This window comes from Trachurus trachurus (assembly GCF_905171665.1).
Source record: "Trachurus trachurus genome assembly, chromosome: 10".
Taxonomy (NCBI): domain Eukaryota; kingdom Metazoa; phylum Chordata; class Actinopteri; order Carangiformes; family Carangidae; genus Trachurus; species Trachurus trachurus.
In genome coordinates this window covers 21,759,400-21,779,931 of record NC_139894.1, presented here as the reverse complement: position 1 = coordinate 21,779,931, position 20,532 = coordinate 21,759,400, and the positions used below count along the sequence as shown (strand labels likewise).

The 20,532-nt window shown below is 43.2% G+C and overlaps 1 protein-coding gene across 2 annotated transcripts in view; it reads right to left on the bottom strand.

Moving 5' to 3' along the window:
• The window catches only part of atrx (ATRX chromatin remodeler), a 39,594-nt gene that overhangs the window by 5,416 nt on the left and 13,646 nt on the right, over window positions 1-20,532 (bottom strand). For both annotated transcript variants that reach the window (XM_083980156.1, XM_083980157.1), the window contains exons 14-30: window positions 20,158-20,349; window positions 18,693-18,834; window positions 18,457-18,566; window positions 17,966-18,112; window positions 17,636-17,813; window positions 16,913-17,050; window positions 16,614-16,789; window positions 16,402-16,519; window positions 12,259-12,389; window positions 11,899-11,993; window positions 11,635-11,774; window positions 10,108-10,264; window positions 9,868-9,968; window positions 8,937-9,045; window positions 8,612-8,789; window positions 7,823-8,014; window positions 534-683 (exon numbers count right to left, since the gene is read on the bottom strand). In XM_083980156.1, coding sequence (XP_083836282.1) covers window positions 534-683; window positions 7,823-8,014; window positions 8,612-8,789; window positions 8,937-9,045; window positions 9,868-9,968; window positions 10,108-10,264; window positions 11,635-11,774; window positions 11,899-11,993; window positions 12,259-12,389; window positions 16,402-16,519; window positions 16,614-16,789; window positions 16,913-17,050; window positions 17,636-17,813; window positions 17,966-18,112; window positions 18,457-18,566; window positions 18,693-18,834; window positions 20,158-20,349 — 2,454 coding nt within the window. The remainder of the gene's footprint in view (window positions 1-533; window positions 684-7,822; window positions 8,015-8,611; window positions 8,790-8,936; window positions 9,046-9,867; window positions 9,969-10,107; window positions 10,265-11,634; window positions 11,775-11,898; window positions 11,994-12,258; window positions 12,390-16,401; window positions 16,520-16,613; window positions 16,790-16,912; window positions 17,051-17,635; window positions 17,814-17,965; window positions 18,113-18,456; window positions 18,567-18,692; window positions 18,835-20,157; window positions 20,350-20,532) is intronic.

Below are 20,532 nucleotides of genomic sequence, written 5' to 3'. Positions count from 1 at the left end.
GCACAGAAAATTCCTCCTATTCCTTTTAGCTTGTTCACAACAGTTCTCTTAGGTTGTGATGAGCTACAACCTCTGTGCGAGAGCCCTGATAGTTTTCTTCCTGGTTCATCTGGCTCAGGCACTGCAGCTTGATAAGCCAGAGAGTTGGCTCATCTTTTGTGATGCGTTTCACACATTTTCATATTGCGATGACAATGAAAATACGATTCATCGGCACACATCAGTACTATGTAGACCTACACACACTTGGATCACTGCAGCTATTAGTGCTGTGAATCACTAGCTTGATGGTGGGCCAAAGTGACAATGACTGGCTGTATAATCTTTTCATCACAAACTCACATCCTGACAAACAAAACTGGGGCCTCGCTTAGCTCACCTTGCACTTTGATTTCAGTGACTTGGAGAGTGATGGACACACCGGCTGACTGCTCTGTGTGTGCGTGTGTGCGCGTGTGTGTGTGCTCCTTTGACTTTGAAATTGGTAGATGTGCCATTGTGCAGCATGTGTATGCGTTTTACTCCTTTCCCACCTTTTTCTCTGCTTCATATTCAGCCCAGGCAGCTTTGCGATCCTCCTCGCTCAGGGCCTCCTCCTCCTTGTGGTCCAGCAGGGAGTCGTGTTCATGGTAACACACAATCTGGTCCTTATTGGTTTGCAGCATCTCTGCCAGGATGGGATCCTAATGGCAGGGAAGATGACAAAAATACGAAAAGGGTCCACAATAAGTTGTAAGTCATCACTGGAGCGGGGTGGGGGATGGGGGCTCGGGGAGAGCTGGAGAAGGCCACACTGGCCTGCTCAGTTGTTAAAGTTACTATACATTTTACAGATCTCTTTTTTCCTTCTTTTTGGGCATATTCAGACTGGAATCAGATTTGTTTTATCAACAGCTATTAGTTGCTGCAAAAAAATGCATGCAAGAACACAGGAGGGTTGAACGGAGGTAGGTTTTTTTCTGGATTAAAACAATGTGTTTCAATAAAATGTTCTGTGAGCTGCAAACAGCACACACAATCTTTTAATCGAACTTTATTTAGATCTCTTGTTCTGTTGGAAGTTTTTCTGTCAAATTATCTTACCCCTCAGACTTTCATGAGCTTCTTACATGCAAAAACTGATTTTTGCAAAACAGGTGGTTTGAAATCCAGCTCAAAACCAATGTCTAGAGAAACATGTTGACTCAGATTTTCAGTCGTGTTTTTTTGTGCACTATTCAGTGGTCTCGGGTAGAGAGCTGACAGGAAATTAGGAGGGAAAGATGTCAAACAAACTTCCCTGAATTGAATCCAACCTAACACTTGGATTTATGGAAAACAAAAACTTGGATTTGCCTGTTAGAGGATTAAAATGACATGTAAAAAAAAAAACTTAACAAAATAAATATATAAACTTTTTTGGACTGTGGTTTCTATGACTACATTGTTATTGAAAACAATACCTGAGTAAAATTAAAAGAGCTGGGCCAGGCTCCACTCACACAAACATGGTTTAAATTACTGTCTGCAGCACGTTTGCTTTTCTTTGTCTCGACTTAGCTTTACATTAAACTGGAACTTTGCAATCTGGAAAGAAACGTCATATAGAAGTTGCATCATTAACCTCCACATGGACCAGTCGGGGCCCCCGCACTACTCCCATGCTCTTCTCCCTCGTTTTGAGCAGTGTCAACGAGTTTGAAGTTGCAAACAAAATTAATCATAGATGTCACTGGTATTAAGGAGGACAAATTACAAAACAAACAGCCGACTATGAAATTAAGTAGTGATTGCAAACCTGTACTGAATAACCGAAAATAAACACCAGACCAGACGGAGTGAAACTGGATCCCTCAAAGGGGGAGAAGTGAGCAGCTAGAAAACTACATAGGAACCTATATTTAGGTTCTCTGCAACTCCACAGAGCGGCAGGTAAGGTGGCTCAAACTGGTAGGTACCACAGAGCTTCTCACCCACATACTCCAAAACTTTGGCTCTGGATCCGATTGTGCTCCTCATTGACACATGTTTACGTTTTCCAGCCATCACACTCAATCAGGGCAAAACCAGGCCACCCCTGAACGACCAGACATTTGGGAGCAGAGGCACAGCCAGCGATTCAGCTGGTCCTTTGCTCTCTAATTAGGACATAAAAGCACAGGAGAGCCTGTTGGCCTGACTCGGATAAAAGGCATCCATCGTGGTTTGTTCTGCCAAAGTAGGTGAGCACAAGGTCAAATAAAGGCCACAGTAGATGCCAGCACAGGCACTTATGTTGGCACTGGTATATAGACACAACAAGCATAACATGACCAAGTCCAAATCTGACGAGGTGCTGACGATGAGGATTATGCAGTGGCCACTCCGACGTTCTTCTGATTTTTCCCTCACCGTTCCCCATAAAAAATATAATAACCTACAAATTTCAACCCCTCAACACCAAAGATGACAGGTACTAACTGTGATGCTGCAACCAAAAAAGGAATTTCCAGTGCAATACTACACAGCTTGTTGCTGATTCTTAAATAAAACAGATTGAGCTGAAGTCAATGGCAGCTACAGCCAACCGGCAAAAGTCCACCACAAGAGCTGGCAGCTTCTGGCCTATTTGCTGGTAGAAGCAGATCCTCTTAATAGTGTGAAAAACATCAGGGTGGCACCCCCGATGTCAAAAAGTCATAGCTTTGCTAAAAAAAAAAGGCGGGACCAGCCCTTCGATTTTTTTTTTTTTTGGGGGGGGGGTGATGCTGTACATTATTACTGTTCCTGTTGCTAATTAAATTTAAGCCATGTGTAGAAAAGGGAGAAACTTGTTGAGTGTGCACAAAGTGTGTGCAGGTTTTATTGAAATGCATGAAAGAGGAGCACTTCTGACTGTCGACCGGGTTACGGGTCAGTGGAGTTGCAGGTCAAATGACAGTGCAACCGCTCCCACTGGAACCGTGTGTATTCCAGGATACCCAAGTAATCCCCATCAGTAATGGCTCTGGGGTGGTCCGGTCCATCTCCCATCCTGCTGCACTCAGTGTGTTAGTGCGTCCCGAGCCAGCACTAATGATTGTAGGTAACCTGACCTGGGCTATTGTCATCCTTATGGAGCTCCATGGTAAAGCCTATCGCTTTACTACAGGGGAAACAGAAAGCAAGAGACGCTGGGTGGGCAGATGCTCAGAGAAGGAAAGAAGTAAATTATCCAACTCGATTTGAATTCTTTTCCCCTCTGGGAAGGAAGAAATATGGGGAGCAGGATGGGTATTTCTAAAGCGTGAAATCTAGAAAGGAATTTTGGTATTTGGCATCACTGTGTGCATGTTTGTTTTCAGATATAGACATGGAGGTGGCAGGCCGTGTATGAGGATGAGCTGAAGACTTCTCAACAGATTTGGTCTCAGCGAGAGCCTGGTAATAGTCGTTGTGACTCTCAATAGCATGTTTGTGTAAAAGGTGCCTTCTGAAAATGTGCAGTAAATTTCACACTAGCTTTAAACTGCCTGTAGACCGAGGCAAAGGGTTCAGCGAGAATTGGTAAACTAATCAAAAAAGACATCGAACATGCATGACATGTACCACTGAAGCCCTTTTCTGAGAGAACAATTTATACCCTTCTTAAGCCAAACCCTTGTACATGTATATATTATGAAAATGTCTACCTTGCCAGCAGTCCATAAATGATGTAAAGCAGTTTTCAAACTCAGCAGCTCTCTCTACATCACAAAGATGAAAACTTGGGAGTCGACATCAGTGGGCCTCATGTGGACTTTACAACTTGGCACAGGCGCCCACACGTACTTTACCAATGGACTTTAGGTGACGCTTAACTGTAAAAGGTCTGATGCAATTAAACACCCGCCTGCATTAATAGCTGTGGGTTCTATGCAGGCAGGATTTTTGGCCATGTTACCAATACTTTTTCAAGCTGAGAACATTCCCAACCATGTTAACCCCATGTCCTGCACCTAAACGGCCACAATAATAAACACACCACAGGAGGCATTGAAAGTGTGGAGATGAAAGGTAGTAAGGCTGCAAAGATATGGTGGAAAAAAATAATTGGATCCGATCACAACATTAAAGGCGAGTGAAACAGAAGAAGAGAACGTAGGACAATGATGAAGGGAAAAACGAACCTTGTGGAAGTGGAAAAGTCAAAGAGATTCTCAGTTGTCTGCCTATAACAAATTGTTTCTCAAGTTGTTTGGGACTTTTTCAAAGTATTCAAATTGACTGCCTGCCAGAAACTGTTTTTGACACACAGGTGTGTTAACCATAGCAACAGAGGGGCCAAGACAGGAGAAATGAGAGTGGTGGAGATATTTGTAATACCTAAACATAGCCTGTAAAAACTCCTTCTCCCCCACCTGCACACAAATGATACACTAAACCCGACTGGTGTACTCTAAACAATTCTTCAGTAGAAACTATGGGAACTGTGCCTAACATCAGGAGGCCACGCTGGCCTCAGGACCACGTTGTCTATTCACCCTTCAGGGTGCATGAGTTAGAGGGTTTATCTGTCCGTCAGTCAGTTAACAAAGAACCAAAATCATGCATGTCAAAAAAGGCTAAACAAAGACAATAAACATACCACATCCTCACAAAAACAAGCCTCAGCTAGCAGTGGTAGGGTGGTAGAGCTAGAAGGCCTGGCCAGGAAGGATTCAGAGCAAGTCCATCGCCTCCTTTCCACCAACATGAACCTTGTGCTAGTTCGGGGGTGATGGGGTGTGAGTGCCAGTTCAGAGTTGGTTCAAGGTGCAAAGCTTCCAAGAACAAGTTTGCTTTCCCCAACGTATTACATCACTGTATACATCTCTACTCAAGTGAGAACCAGGCTGTGCACTGTGGAGTGAAAAGTGTCACTCAGTTCAAATTCAATAGAACAGCTCCAAGTGTAAAAGAGAGGGGCGGTGAGAGACATCAAAGGACAACGGCACACTTTCAAACAGTCCGTCATGAAAGAACATAGCATTGTGCTCAATGGTTCAAATTAAAAGAAATCTAAATAGTTAGGCAAAGAAAATAAGATTGAGAAGTTATGCTGCGGGCCTGCTGTTGAGTCTGCCATCGGGAAGGAAGGTGTGAGTGTGTTCTAGCAAACCTTTGGCCATTAGTGGTCTGTTGCATGTCATGTACAACAACAGTCAAAAAATATACATTTTTCTGTGTTGATCCTTCTTCTCCAATTAGTTTCTCTGAAGAGCGGAGAGACATCTTTTTAAAAAAAGGGGGGGGGGTTAAATAATCAACTGTGCAGAGATAGATCATATGAGAGTTTACAACATCTCCACAGACCGTGGTCCCAACAGACTGAACGCCACAAACGAGGCCCATGGCTCTCATATTTTCTCACTTGCCGTTACTGTCATTAGTGCTCTCTCCACCTGCAATGCAACAAGCTCAGGCATGTTTCTGAAAGCCCACAAAGAGCATTCTGGGAAGTGTGAGAAACAGCTTACCCAGGTACTTTGACGGTGGGTACACCACAACACTTGTATAAGAAAATCTAAATTCCTGGAATCGACTGATCATCACTGACTCATGGTATATAAAGTTTAAAACGTGTTCAAGGGGGAATTTTCCTAAGATCTGAGTGACTTCCTAGACCTAATGAGACAAACATGGTGTGGCTTATTGCTCCAGTCTGCCCCTGTCTATGCTGTGTACCTGACAGAGCCTAATGACCAGTGTAGCCGTCACCTGCTGAGAGCACATACAGTGCGTTACGCCCACAGACTGCCAGCCTGACCAACAGTGTACCTGCAGGGAACACTGCAGAGAGTTGTATAAAAAAATGCCCACAAACTGACACACTAAGCTCACACTGCCCTTTGTGATAGCGGCTAAATGGCAGATGGAAGATACGAGTGTGATGAACAGGAAATAGGCAAGAGTGGGTGGGGAGTCAACAATCTCATGTCTGGGTTGCGAGGGCCTTCTTTGTCATTAGGAAGTGCGCCTGCTTCCTTTGTCTCCAATTAGTTTCTCTGAAGAGCGGAGAGACATCTTTAAAAGAAGGGGTTTAAATAATGACCCTTCATCACGCAGTGGAAGCCAGAGGGAGAAAAAGAAAAACAACTTTACTGAGCTCGCTTTGAACATTTGGAGGCAGAGTGGCGAGTCAGGGCAACAGATGGTTGTGAGGATAGCTGGGGTGGGGTAATAGAGGACGGGGAAAGAGAGAGGGGACATCAGTGGGGACAGGGTTGAGGGGGAGTGGAAATGAAGGCAAGATAGAGGTGAGGGAGGGCAGTCATTACAGCGGCAGGATATATCCAAGTAGCGGACAGCAAAGAGGCTTAACAAGAGGTGGGCACAGTGATAACAGAGAAAAGACAATTTAATATTGAATTTTCCCTTCTGCACAATAAGAGGGATGAGACAAAAGTCTAATTCAGCCTTTGAAGCACAAACATCAACCACTGCCTCTGTGTCATGTAACCCAAGTTTTAAAGCTCTCTGGCTGAGAAAACAAAGCTTCTCAGTGTGAAGAGCGAAGGAGAAGTACAAAACTCTTCTACTGTTGCTCGAATCATTCTCTCCTTCTGTGCAGAGCGTTGTTGGCTGAAAGTGATGGAGGGTGTCTGACTCATCTTCACATCATTCCAGACGGCAAATTCCTTCCATAATACTGCAGTCCCGCTGCCACATCATAGTTAACCCCCTGGCCAAACCAGGTCGGCTTGTTAAAGAGCTTGTCAGCCTCTCCGTCTTTAATACTGTGTCACATAAATGTCACTGGGCTCATTAAAGATCATACACATCTAACAGGCCGCGGCTCAATGAACACATCTTTCCTCTTCAAATCTCCAACTGTGCGCCGCTGAGCTCTAAGTCGGCTACTTGAGCTTAAGAGGAATATAGAAGGTGAGAGCGATGATATCAGCTGGTGGCTGAGTGGATTCACGCAGGGTTCCTACCTGTTAATGCTCATGAAGGGAATGGCGATAAAGATCTTTTGACAGTGTAAATGGAAAACAGATTTTTCATCAAGGTGCACCGAAAGGCCTCTTAACTGTCCAGGGAAAGAGCAACAGCGTTGGATATACAGTGTTTTTTATCCATTCTGTTTACAGATTTCTGCAGAGTATCCCAGGTCAAACCAAAACAAAGAGGGAAAACCACTTATGATGTGGATAAACCCAAAGCAAAAAGGGAAGGAATGGGAAAGGATGAGAGCAATTCGAAGATCGGCAGAAGTAAAAGACGGCAAGGAATGAATGAAAAGAGAAAAAAAGAAGAGAGCAGGTTTATAGCAGGGCAGAGGCAATGTTGCAATAAGAAGACTATTTAGTAAATAGCAGTAAACAGATAAATCTGTGCAGCTGTGCGGGGTTGGATGGCCCATGCAAGGGATGTGTGTTCTTATTAAACCCCAGGGGGCCAAATTGTGACACAGCACCTGCATTAAGGATACAAAAGGCGAGTGCAGGATTATGAAAGGAAACGAGAAGAAACAGAAAGATCCCAGAAAGGCCAAGCAGGATACAAGCTGGCATTGGGTCTAAATAACAGTTTATCACTGAAGTGCTCAACTTCAAAAGAAAGTACACACTACTTGGTGCAAGTTTGGAAAAACAAGCTTGGCATTTAGAATGGCATTCTGTGCCATGTTTGTCGAAGGATAAAAGACTGTTTTACTACTGTTAATAGGTTTCAGGTCTCATTTGCTTTTCTGCATTTCCTTTGGGGATTAGTCTAAAGAAAACCATGAAATCTCAGTCAGAGGTTCAGCAAAGACCAATTACACGTCTGATTTGTCCTGAATTTAATTCCTACAAAAAGCCTAGTCCAGTATCAAAACATATTCTGAATGCATAAATAGTATACACATATGCATGTTCACCTTCGGGAGCATAGGTGTGGCTTTCTTGTTTTTCTTCTCTGAGGGATCATCCAGCAAGTCCGGCTCAAAGGTGTAGAGCTCGGCCAGTTCGTTCATTGTAAAGTGCCTCTCAATCTGCTGCTGGTCCACCACTCGGAATGACAAAGACTGTTTGGTTACCTGTCGCTCATAAATTTTCTCCTCCATTGTGCCCTGAAAGAAGAGAATAAAATAAATAGAAAAACCAATATGCACACTTAAAAGTGTTGGGATTCAGAACCAATGCACCAGTGGGAGTTTTAAATTGTAATTGTCACAATTTTATTGGTTACCAATCCAAAGTTCCACTGTCTAATCACATTTACACTAACCAATAATGAGACATAAATGATGTATCTTATCTTCTCACATCTTTGCTGGCAGCATATGATATGTCTTTATAGAGGCTATGTAGGATTTTCACTGCATTTTATCTAGAAAACAGTTCAATGGGCTTTATGCACAGCTCCACTACTTCCTGAAATAAACCAGCTCCTTTATTTCCTGTCTTACATTATTGGACCAACTGATTAATCCAGGTGTGTCTGACCTCACAACAATGGTCAGGCACACCTGGATTAATCAGTTGGTCCAATAATGTAAGACAGGAAATAAAGGAGCTGGTTTATTTCAGGAAGTAGTGGAGCTGTGCATAAAGCCCATTGACTGTCAAAAACATGAACTGTAAACCTCTAGCAACAGTAATGGGGTCAGAGTGGCCAATCGCACAGCGCATTAATAGATATTAATAATACAGCCACTCAGGCTCACCTGGGCAAGGAACCTGTAGACGAAGACAGTCTTCAGCTGGCCAAAGCGGTACACTCTGAAGATACTCTGGACGTCGTAGGAGGGGTTCCAGGATGCATCGAAGATGATGACTCTATTGGCTGCCACCAGGTTGATGCCAAGAGAGCCGGCTCGCGTTGAGATGAGGAACAAACGACCTCTGGGAAAGAGAGGAAGATGGAAGGAGAATTTAGCTTTGGAGCATTTTGCTTTAAAATGCACTTTAAATTTCAGTATGGTTTTACAGTTTCAAATGTCTGGGATGTTTGCTCTTTTCTGTACTGTTTGCTGCAGCAAAGCACATTACCTTATGTTGCTGGTGTCATTAAACTCTTCGGCCCACTTCTTTCGGGTTAGGGCATTAGTGGAGCCATCCAGTCGATAGTAGTCAATGTTCCTGAACCACTTGCCATCACCTTTACAGACAAATCACAGGTACAAAATCTAGTTTTACTATTCGACATATATGCTGCACAAAGCCTTCAAAAAGACACATGTCACCGTCAACAAGGCCTTTTCCTTGTCAAAAGGACTTAGCTTGGTTATTAGCAGACAGCAGATAGATGGCTGTGTTGGTTAGAGGCCAACCGTGTTTAGCCTTCAAGATGGCCGACCCCCCTACCAGCCTTCATAACCAACATTTCAGTATGTTTCCAATTACAGCACTGTGATCTTTTCATTACAAATTACAAACCCTTGAGCAAACATTTTTTGTGGAATAAAAAGTCAAGGTCTAATCATTTTCAAAATGAAAGTAAAAACAGCTGCTGAAGTTTAATTAGGAACATGACCTTACACCAGCGGCGGTGTGTATGTGTGTGTCTGTGTGTGTTTAAGGATAATAAGCAAACCAGCGATTACAAGAATACATGTTGCATGTGGGTTGTCTTACGAGTGTGAAACATGCATCTCCACATGAAAATACTTCAGCCTTCTCCGAAGCTATGTTAACATGACAGACTACAGTGCTAAAACCACAAAACCGAACCTCGGGACAGACAGCTGGGCTCCTCGAGCTGCATAAGTCAACAGCTGGCTTCCAACATTAAACATTGCTTGGTGGTTTTAGCACATCGTGAAACCAAGCGCAGCCTTTCAAATCATAACAGGCAGGAGGAAACTGATCACAGACAAATACAGGATCATTCAGGAGAGTAAAATAACATGACATGTTATCCGAGTGCAGTGTAAATATACTGAATTAAACAGGTCGTATTCCACTGCACAAAAACATGTACCTTTGTATGGAGAGACCTTTTCCTCATCTTTAGCTCTGCACGCTAGTTCAAGGAAATCCTCAATTAGGTCCAGAGAGATGAGAGACTGACTGAACACCAACCTGGGGACACAGGGGGACACAAGTTACATCAGTATCTGCAGCTACACATCACTTTGATTAACCCAAATACCTTCCAGTCACACTGAAAACAAACCGCAGAAGATAAAAATAAATGAATAGAATATACAAACACACTTACACTTTATCTTCCGCTTCCTCTGCCATGCGTAGGATCTCAAAGAGGAGCGTTATCTTTCCAGAGTGCTCTAGGATCTCAGCATCAGCGTCAGTGACAAACTCCCTGTGCCAGTCAGCAGAGGGGCTCCCAGGTGCCGAGCCAGAGGGCCGAGCTGGTGCTGATGCATAAAGTTACAGATTAGTCTGCATGCGGTCAGTGAAGTTTCAGAACAACAAGCTGTGACAATGACATCAGGTTTCATCAGCACCAAGTTTCACTGGTTTTCTGCTCGACTCCAGCTGCAGAGTGTGCAGATGTTTGTTACCAAAGCAAGAATGTCATTAAATATTTATTCCTTTTTCCATATGTTTGTCAGCTCAGTCATGTTCCTAAGGTTTGCCATGTTTTTGTGTGTAATTTCAAGCTAATCTCATGCATTTTAATATGACACCATCTTTAAAATGTTTTCTAACATCATACATATGGTAATACAATGGCATTTGTGTCATTGTGACCTGTAAGTGTTGCAAAGCCAGTTCAAAAGGGCATTTACTAGAGTTAAGAGTACGGCTGTAAAAGTCTACGCATTAATGCATTTGATTTATCTGGAAACAATAACGCATTTTTTAAAAATTGCACACCATTAATCATATTAAGTGACTAAGGTAGAGCCTGTCTGTGTATACTGTCTATGGTCTGTGTCTCCACTAGGTTTGTCGCTCGTCTGTTGAAATATGGTGACGTCCTGTATCTGAGGATTAAATAGCGCGTCCCATTTTGAATCAGCATCATCCCACCCGAGCTCTGTGAAGACCCGTCCCAGTCTCCCCGTGATAAGGTCAAACTTGATGCCATGTGCCATGTGGTTTCATCACAGACGAGAGTGGGAAAATTCAAACTCTTGGTTTGACTGCGTCAGTGCTAATGACTATCAGATAAGTTGTAAACTGTGTCAGCGAGTGTTTCCTGTGGTGACGGTGGCCTGTCAGATGTACAGCAGCTTCAGGAGGATAACACTCTCCATTCACAACAAAGCCTGTGATGTGATTTGTTTATGAAGGGTGAGGTGTACAATCGGACACATAGGCATTTATTTAATACATTAATCAAAATATAGTGCTGATGTGAAGAAATAAACTATGTGTTTTCTTCTATTCTTTCTTATATAGTATTGAAGGATTCACTATATGTACCTACTGTTAATCTGTTTTTACAGATTGGACTTGGACTTTTCTAATCGTTTGACAGCCCTAGTTTAAGAGTGTAATTAATGGTTTTTAGTCAACTAGATCACTTTCGGCTAGTTAGTAATTTAAAATAAGTCCTAGAAGTTAAAAATATGTCCCAAATTTCTGGCTCAATGAACTTTAAGTGGATATTTTTAAGTAAATCTAGGGAACAAAATTTGAGCTTGCATCACTCAAAGCTGGCTTCCAAGAAACTACCTTCTCTGATACATGGAAATAAGTGGTGAATGGCATTACATGGTCATGGAGTTCACATATGTACAACTCTGGTCCTAATATGTACTATCTTCAACAGACTTACGTTCCTCGACAGGCTCTGGTCTGTTTCTGCCCTCTCCATTTCTGCCCCGAGAGCTGGTGTTCCACTCCTTGATGACCTCCACATCATCACTGTCCGAGCCATCAGATCCCTTCTTTTTTCCCTTCCCTTGCTTCTTTTTCCTATTAGAGAAGAGGAACAGTGGAAGAGACGAGGTCAGCAGGAGTAACAGATGAAATAGAGAGGGGCCGTTAAATGAGGTCACTTCTGCTTAAATAAAGAAAAATGAATTAAATCTGATTTTACTTTTTCGCTTTTTCATCCTCAGACGTCATGCTCATGGAGGATTCTTCTGTTTCTGAAGCGATGAACTCCTCCATACTGTCCTCATCAAAGAAACCCTGCAAGAAATGCACTTGTGTGAGGCTCCACTGTGTGATGATATAGGTCAAGCAAACACTGAGAGCTGGATTGTGGATCGCAGAAATCATGCATAAGGGAAAAATTCTGCCGCAGTGGCAATATGTGTGTTGTTCTCCCCTGGTGCATGACCTGTCAGCACTGTGTTTCTATTGTTTCTCCACAGTGTGTGTGACTTGTGCTAATGTATTTCCCGTTTTTGAGTTAGTGTTTAGTGTGGTTTAGTCTCGTCCTCCACAGCCCTACCCTGTTTTCTTTACTGATGTAGTCCAGCTGAAGGCACCAGGGATGGGTCCAGATTCTGCTGAGCATCTGGAAATCCTGGAAGAGTTTGGTCCCTGCGCGGCCACGGCCCCCCTCCATAGCATTCCCCACACCTGCACACAAGTGAAAGAGTGTGAGGAGGAAGATGGATGTGTGTTTGCATTATGTACTTGACAGTATGCCCTCAATCTCTTCATACATACTGACTAGAGTGGAAAATGCAGCGCAACACAACCCTCTGCACTTAACCACTTGAGTATGGACCGTCAGGAGTAAAAGGGGCAACTGCTGAAATGATAACTAGGAATGCCCTGATTGATCGGCCACTGATGTTTATCGGCCCATTTTTATTCAATGATCATGATCAGTAGATTGGTGCCTAGAAGCAATAATTCTGATCAAATGTGGCCCCTGAAACAAACCAAAATGTCAGCCGTATGGAACTTTTTTAGAGTGCATGAGACTAATATAACATATGCCATCTGCAATTCATGCTAGGGCTGCCACAAACGATTATTTTGATAGTCGACTAGTCACCGACTATTTTTTTCGATTAGTCGACTAATCGGATCATACGTAAATTGAATGTAAAACATACAGCTTATCGCACCAGCATGCAGCTGCTCTGATATAATCATAGCTTTCAGCTTGAAGTGTTTAAGGTATATGCTAACTAAAAATAAAGACAATTAAGATGATAGTTCATTAAACTTTTAATGCAGGGGTGCAAACTCATCAGGGGTAAAAAAGGTGACAAGATACCCACCCCCTAAGGGGGTCCGGAGGCATGCTCCCCCGGGGAATTTCTTTTAAAAAACAACGTTAAAGGTGAATTTACAGTCAATTTTAGCATGAGACTAGGGTCCAGATTTACTCAGGTTTGCACAGCTTTTGCTCGTGTTAAACCTGCACAATCTGTCTCTCTGTGTTTGGTTTTGAAACATGTGAAGGGGGTCTTCAGCCTATGCAGGTTTAGCATGAGCAAAAGCTGTGCAAAACTTGGGAGAATCTGTCCCTTGATGTCCATCAGATGAACCTTGCAAACCTTGCCTTCAAACTAAATAAAATTTAATACAGACTGATTGGTTCATTGTGAAACATTTATTTATTGATGTAAATGTGTTTTCTGTAGGCTACGTAGGCTATGCTCCGAGGTAGCGCTGCTCTTTCTGTCCAATAACACACATGAAGCTTAAAAATGCCATAGGTTACATAAAACATATTAAGCGGCAATATGTATTTAAAAGATGTTCAAGCAAACGGTTCGGTTCACGGTTTTGTGGTCATGGTTTTCGGTTCGGTTTGGTATACTTTGATCGTTGGGAAAATCAATCATGTCTTGTATATTCAGGTTAAAACTGAAAGAATGAGGCAGTCTGACATCTGATCCATCATTGAGACAGTCTGAGGTTAAAAGTAGGTGATCTGGTGGCAAGAGAGGAGACATTGATAGTTCCATCATGTTTTAATTTATTGGGCAAAGAAAGTTATCTAACAAATGCTAAGAACAATTAGATATTCACTGAAATATATAACCTATATTTATTAATTGTGGTTCTTACAAAAAATATATCTCTCTGCCCCTTTAATTAGTGCATACTAAATAATTTAACTTTAGCCTACAACTTTTACAACCACATTATTTACCAGCAACATAAAGTGAAACAGAGGCAGAGGTGTCCTGCCACAGTCAGTCAACCTCCTCCTCCTGCTGCTGCTATGCTGCTGCTGCTGCACAGGTCGCACTGGAGCTAGTCTCGCTCGCCAGACCCTCCTCCAGAGAAGAGGGAGACACTGGAGCTAATAAATGCTAAACGCGCTAATCGCTAATTGGCCGCGATCGCGATCATCACACACACGCGGTCCCATACAGCACCTATACAACGCTGCTGGCGCATCTTCTTGCTCCGCCTCTTTCACTCGCCATGCTCAAAAAGTCGCGTTAGTTAGTCTGTATTAAAAGTGAAGCTTCAGGTGTGTATTGCTGGACAGAAGAGGAGCGCTGCCACCACTCGCTGTCATCCAGATAAGGTGCACGCGCCTTAAAGAGACAGGTGCATTGCCTCGCCTCGCCTCGCCGGACCCCCCCCCCCCCTCTCAAATTTTTTTTTATTGCGGATTTACACGAATCACACCAATGACCAATTTGAGATCCAAAACGGCGAATTTCGCCGAAAGGTGACAAGTTTGCACCCCTGTTTAATGAAATATGCAGCTTTAACTGTAGCATAAAGTGCAAACAGCTGAGTAAAATAAGGATAAGGCACTGGCCTAAACAACACCAAAATAAATAGGCCTACTTAAAGGTTTTTTAGGTTTTTCTTTCCTTCATTTGTCTCTGGCATTAAACATAGCTACATTTAAATAAAATGAGGTAGACACCTGAAACTAAGGAATTATTCACAATGATAAAGTTTTGGTAGGCCTATCATTCAAATATAACTTGTGCTCAGTGTAAATAATAGTCGTTCTGTTAAAAAAAAAAATCGAATAGTTTATAAGACAATCGTATTGTCTGAAGAAATGTACCTAAATGTTCCGTTTTTACTGTCACAGAAGGAGAAACATGGAAAGACTCCACCAGAAAGTTCTGTGTGAAACTGAGGTGCAGCTCAAACTCTGCAAGGTGTGGACAGTGATGAGAAGCTACCGGAAAATATTGACGTAGATTTACGCCGGGAGAGAAGACTTGCTCGTTAAGATGAGCGCTCATTACGTGACGAGGACCGCTGTGACCAGACGCGGTAATATAAGTCCGCGGTTTTATTTTTAAATGAGGAACGGCTGTTTTTCAGTCCGTGATTTAAAACGATGGAGCGGCGGTACCGCTGCTAGTATCGCTTCTCATTTAAAATGACAGAGAGAGAGAGAGAGGAGCGGTGGTGGTGGTGGTGGTGGTGGTGGCGGCGGCGGTGGGGGCCTACACCGGTGCCGCTTGATGACGGACAAGACAGGTAGAGAGAGAAAAGAGAGAACACCTGTACTAACTCACCTTGAGTGAGTGGGTGAGTGCACGTGTGTGTGTGTGTGTGTGTGTGTGGTGGGCGGCTGCAGCGGCGGGTGCGTGTGTGGAAGGTACCGCAGCAGTTTTGAGAGAAAAACAAAGTTAAAAAAAAAAAAATGATGCATCGACTATTAAATTAGTTGTCGACGATTTTAATAGTCGACGTAGTCGTGACTAGTCGACTAATCGTGGCAGCCCTAATTCATGCCAAAGAATATCTTTATCGGCTGATCTCCCTTGTAGATGATGGTATAGGAGGAAAAAAAAAAAACATGATCCATAATGACAATATCGTACCTCCATTAAAGTTGGATAACTGGCCCTGAGAGGGCAGGAGTTAAAGTGGGTTAACATAAGCAGCGGCAAAAAGAGGGGAACATTTGGGGCCATTCCCACCCTGTAGACTGACTGGTGGTCTCAGGTCCAAACACACCACTGTGGAGATCTAGAGCCACAGTCTCAACATCAGCCCTGTGCCCTGTGGACAACCCAGCCTAATGAGCCAGAGAACATACCACCAACGCACCCCCCCCCCCACACTCCTCTTCTTACATACCGGCTCTCCTGTTCTTTGTTTTCGCTTTTGGTGTAAAACCTCTGGCCCCTCCTGCCTCAAAATTTCTTTCCCTTTCCTTTATGCCCCCACTCTCCCCCTTAAACCCCCCACCCTCTGTTCCCTCTCTCCCAGAGCTCTTCATTAGGGAGACGTGGGAAACTGGGCTTAAACCCTGCCTGCGGCATTCTGCCAGCTGCCACTCTTACACACGCACAGAAACACACACACGTCGTGGGCCACATTCAGAGAGAGAAGTCCACTAAACGACTTAACAATACAGCATGAAAAAGTGAGAGACCAGAGAGACTTTGTATTTATCTAAAAACCTTGTCTGACATCCAGTCAAGAGAGCAATTTTAAAAGAAGCAAGACTCCTGCTGTAGGAGTTAGCCTCGTCCTAGCCTACGCATGTTTTCCAGTGGAATTTTCAATTGAATTTTGTTTTAGTCTAAGACTAGCCTAGATTCTGTAAAAGTCCTGCTAGCAGCCCCTAGAGGCTGTGCTGCTCCTAACACCCAGAAAGAGCTCCTGTGAAACAAAAAACAGCATGGAGCACGATTCTCACCTGTGAAGTGCTCCAGATAGTATCTGTACAGTTTACACTGGATTGGGGTCACTCTGACTGACAACACATATTCATGTTTCGGAGGCAGGAACTTGGTGAGTGCTGTGTAATCCTTTCTCTGTGGGGAGAAGAAATAAATCAGTAACTTTAGGGGGCAAAGAGGAGGTGGTCAACAAGAACCTGAGGCAACTGTTTCAGCCAGTTTTGCCTACCTGGACACAGCCGGCCAACATCTCGTACAGGATGTGAGCCCTCTTCTTCATGATCCGGACATCATGTAGCGTGGAGTCGGCACACTGACCATTCTGGATGGGGTTGATGAAGCGGTTCCTGAACTCCTTAACTGACCCAAGTAGGTTTTCCTTGATAAAGTTCACCATGCAGTGGTCTGGGAAGGAGACAAAGATTATACACCTTTGATGCATTAAATCTTGATACAAAATCATCTAAATGAAACCTGGCTATTAATGTGTTCTTGTTTTGGATAAGAATTGCAATCAGCCAGTCTCACATTCAATAAGGTTGTTTTGCAGAGGCGTTCCAGTCAGCACAATCCTCCTCCTCGTCCTGATACTGTTCATTGCTTTAGAGACTGCAGATGCCTCGTTCTTCAGGATGTGGCCTTCATCACAGATCACCATGTCTGGACCTGGTGGAAGTGAACAAGGCAAAAAGCAAAGTTTATAAAAAAGACAAGCCATCAGACATTCAATAGCTAGATTATACTGTACAATCACTAATACTTGGTGTTCAAAGTATGACCTTTTCTTTTTATAAAGGTTTCTAGACTTATGTATTCTTTCAGCAAATAATGATCAGTTTATATATTATTAATATGTCAATATGGCCAATATCTAACCCAAGACTGCACAGATATCAGTCCTGAGCTGACATCCATTAGCAAAGGATTTCATATCAAATGTCATTAGCACTGGCAAGTTCAAGCAGATGCAAAATAATAATGTACATAATGATGACATTATATTGTATACTAACAAACAGTAGGTGTGAACTGTGAATTTGACTAACTATAATAAATGTCATTTTGAAATGGTTAATAAGTTGGATTAATCAACATGTGTGTTTAGACTGAGACCAATCCGCCACAATACACATTTCTGAAACAACAAAAAGGTGGAAAAAAGGGCTCAAAACAGAATCTGATTCTGATTTTTTTTTGTTCATGCTCTAATCAGAGCTCGTATGCACATTAACATTCGACACAGCAGCATACCTGGATCTACCAGTGTCTTCTGAAAGGTCTCTTTGAGCTTCTTGCTCTTGATGTTCCTGCCCTGCGTCAGGTTTCTGTACATCTCATAGCCGATGATCATTATACCGCCCATCTCCTGCCATCGCTGGAGGGCGTATGCTCGATCTTGAGGCCTCTTAACTGTAGCCAGTTCAATCACCTGTTAAACACAGCAAATGTCAATCCACTTTGAAAAGGTAAAAAAAAAAAGAATGAACCTGCCGTGCGATGAAGTAGAATTGTGTACGCACACACACACAGAGCAAAAGACAATTTCAAAGAGGAACAAATTTTACAAAGGCCACTTTTTACCTCTAAACTCTCTTCATCCTCCATTCCTACTTGCCACTTCTCAAACTCATTGAGCCAGTTAAGGACAGTGTTGAGGGGACAAACCACCAGTGCTGTAGAGAAGTCCAGTTTTTCACAAAGCAGCAAAGTATGAAGGAATGTCACCACCTACAGGCCAAAAAGAGAAACAACTTTGTTTAACAGGCTCCATGTGGTTGTGTATGATAAATTAAGTTCTTGCATCTGAGACAGGCTATGCAGGAGTTTGCACTAGACAGGCCGTGAGAGAAAGTCACACCAGTCAACAACTCTAATATTAAGAGTAAACACTACTTCGAAAACACACCAGCCACAAAAGTCAATCCTGTTGTCAGATGTCAATTAAAATAATAAAACTGTATCGTGATACACATTTAGCCATCTAAGCGGGGAGAAGTTTCTTCCTTTGTTACATCTTGTGCAGCTTTGGTGGGACTTTCACATAGAGACGCATGCTGATTTGTTGTCCTTACCTGTAGAGTTTTTCCCAGGCCCATACAGTGAGCGAGGATGCAGCCAGAGCCAGAGGACTTTTCTATCTTTTTCACAGATTCACAGCAGCAGTCCCACATGAACTGCACCCCTAGAACAAAATACAGAGGGGCCTAGATTAGTCCAGAACATCTCACTGTTACACATACAGCCTTGTGCTGGCCAATTTACTGTTCGACCCAGGTAGTCAGCGGGACTGAATTTCCTATGTCCTTACCGTCAACCTGGTGAGGTTTGAGCTTTGTGACAAGGTTTCTGTGCACCTGCACGATTGGCTCCTTGGTCTCTTCATCCTCGTCCAGCACCAGCTTGGTGGTGATGGGACATTCCACCTGGGAAGACTCCTTCACCACAATCACCTGAAGAAGATCAGAGGCAACAATCAGGGAACCACAAGAAATGATGTAAGATTATTTTTTAAATGGCTAGCTAAAAGTATAAAATCTTTTTTTAGTCAGGTCTCTGACATGATTAGCATTTTCATCTGACCGGCAGTGCAACCAGCAGTGCAGGGTTTCCTGCAGCGCTTTCCTGTTAAGGCGGCCGCCTTAACAACAAAGAGCTGCCGCCTAAACTAACGTCTTAAAAAAAAAAAAAATGTAGCGATATTCGCCGCCGCCGCATCCTCCCACACACATACACAGCACAGAGAAGCGCGCATGCATAACAGCAGCGCGTGTTGAAAGCGAAACTTAATACGGCGCGGCGCGGCACGGCGCGGCGCGGCGCGTCCCCCCCCCCCCCCCCCCCCCGACGATCGATCCGATGTTGTTGTTTTTTAGCACTTTTAATTTACAAAAGACACGTATGTTAAACCAAATGTCTGACCCGCACGTCGATCCACTGGCTCTGACGCACCGGCCTTACGGTAATTTGAAACAAAGTGAGTAGCATGGGGGATAAGGTGCACACTGCTCGACGTTATTTCGATCTCACCCCACACTGTATGTCAACACTTGTGTGGGTAAACATGAAGACGTACCAAGCGATGGAGACAGAAAAAAAACACACACACACCAGCTGATCTGCCGGTCGTCCGAGTGAAATATCTGAGTAAGTTGGATAATTAATAACATGACACACACCAAAAGGTGGCAAAGTGACTGGACTGTGGAGTTTTGTTTTACTTTACTGGACCACCCTGATGCTCTCTCTCTCTTGCTCTGTGTGTGTGTGTGTTGTACAGATGCTGAAAGCTGTATTATGTGAACATTTTGCAGATGGTTTTAAAAATCTGCACTAATGATAGGATATTGATGTCATGTATAGATATAAATAAGTAGAGAAGTTGCTCCTGTGTGCCTCTTGCTATAGTGTTATTAATAATAATTTTTGCTGTAGTGAATATCAGAATATATTCGACACACCAGGGAGCTTTTGAACTTCTGCTCCCTTCTCATTGTCTTCAAAAACTGTCCAGTATCCAGGTACTCATTTCACAGTCGCACTGGTTGAATTTCAGTTACTGAATTGATTTCAAGTCACTGAATCGTATCGGATCGTTCTAAAGGAACCAAAATCGTCCTTGAATCGAATCCGCAACCACAAATCATGATTCGAATCAAATCATTAAGAAGAATTGTTACACCCCTACTCAATACTAGTGACTTTAACAGGTCAGAGCTTTGAACGTCCAGTCTGAGCTTCAGAATAACAACAGGACTTTTCTTTTTTTTTTTTACCTCTCGTAGTTTCTCTCTGAGTGCCTCTCTCTCAGCTATACGTTTCCTCCTGTCCTCTTCTTCCTTCAGAGCATCTCTCGTCTCTGTCCGCAGCTTGTCGTCCTTAAGGATTTTGCGGATCTTTTTGCGTCCTTTGTGTCCGTCTTCATCTTGGTCGTCACCATCTTTCTTGTCATCATCTTCCTCTCCACTCTGCAGAAATGAACATTAAATTCAGCCCTCTGATCTTAAGCCCTTAGGAAGAAAAACTCACTTCCTATGATCAGTCGCCAACCAAGCCTGTGATTAATTTCTGCCCTCAATAATCCTCACAACACACTCCAGGGGTAAGTTCAAATAACATTTTATGCGTCATGCATGACTTGACTAGTAAAC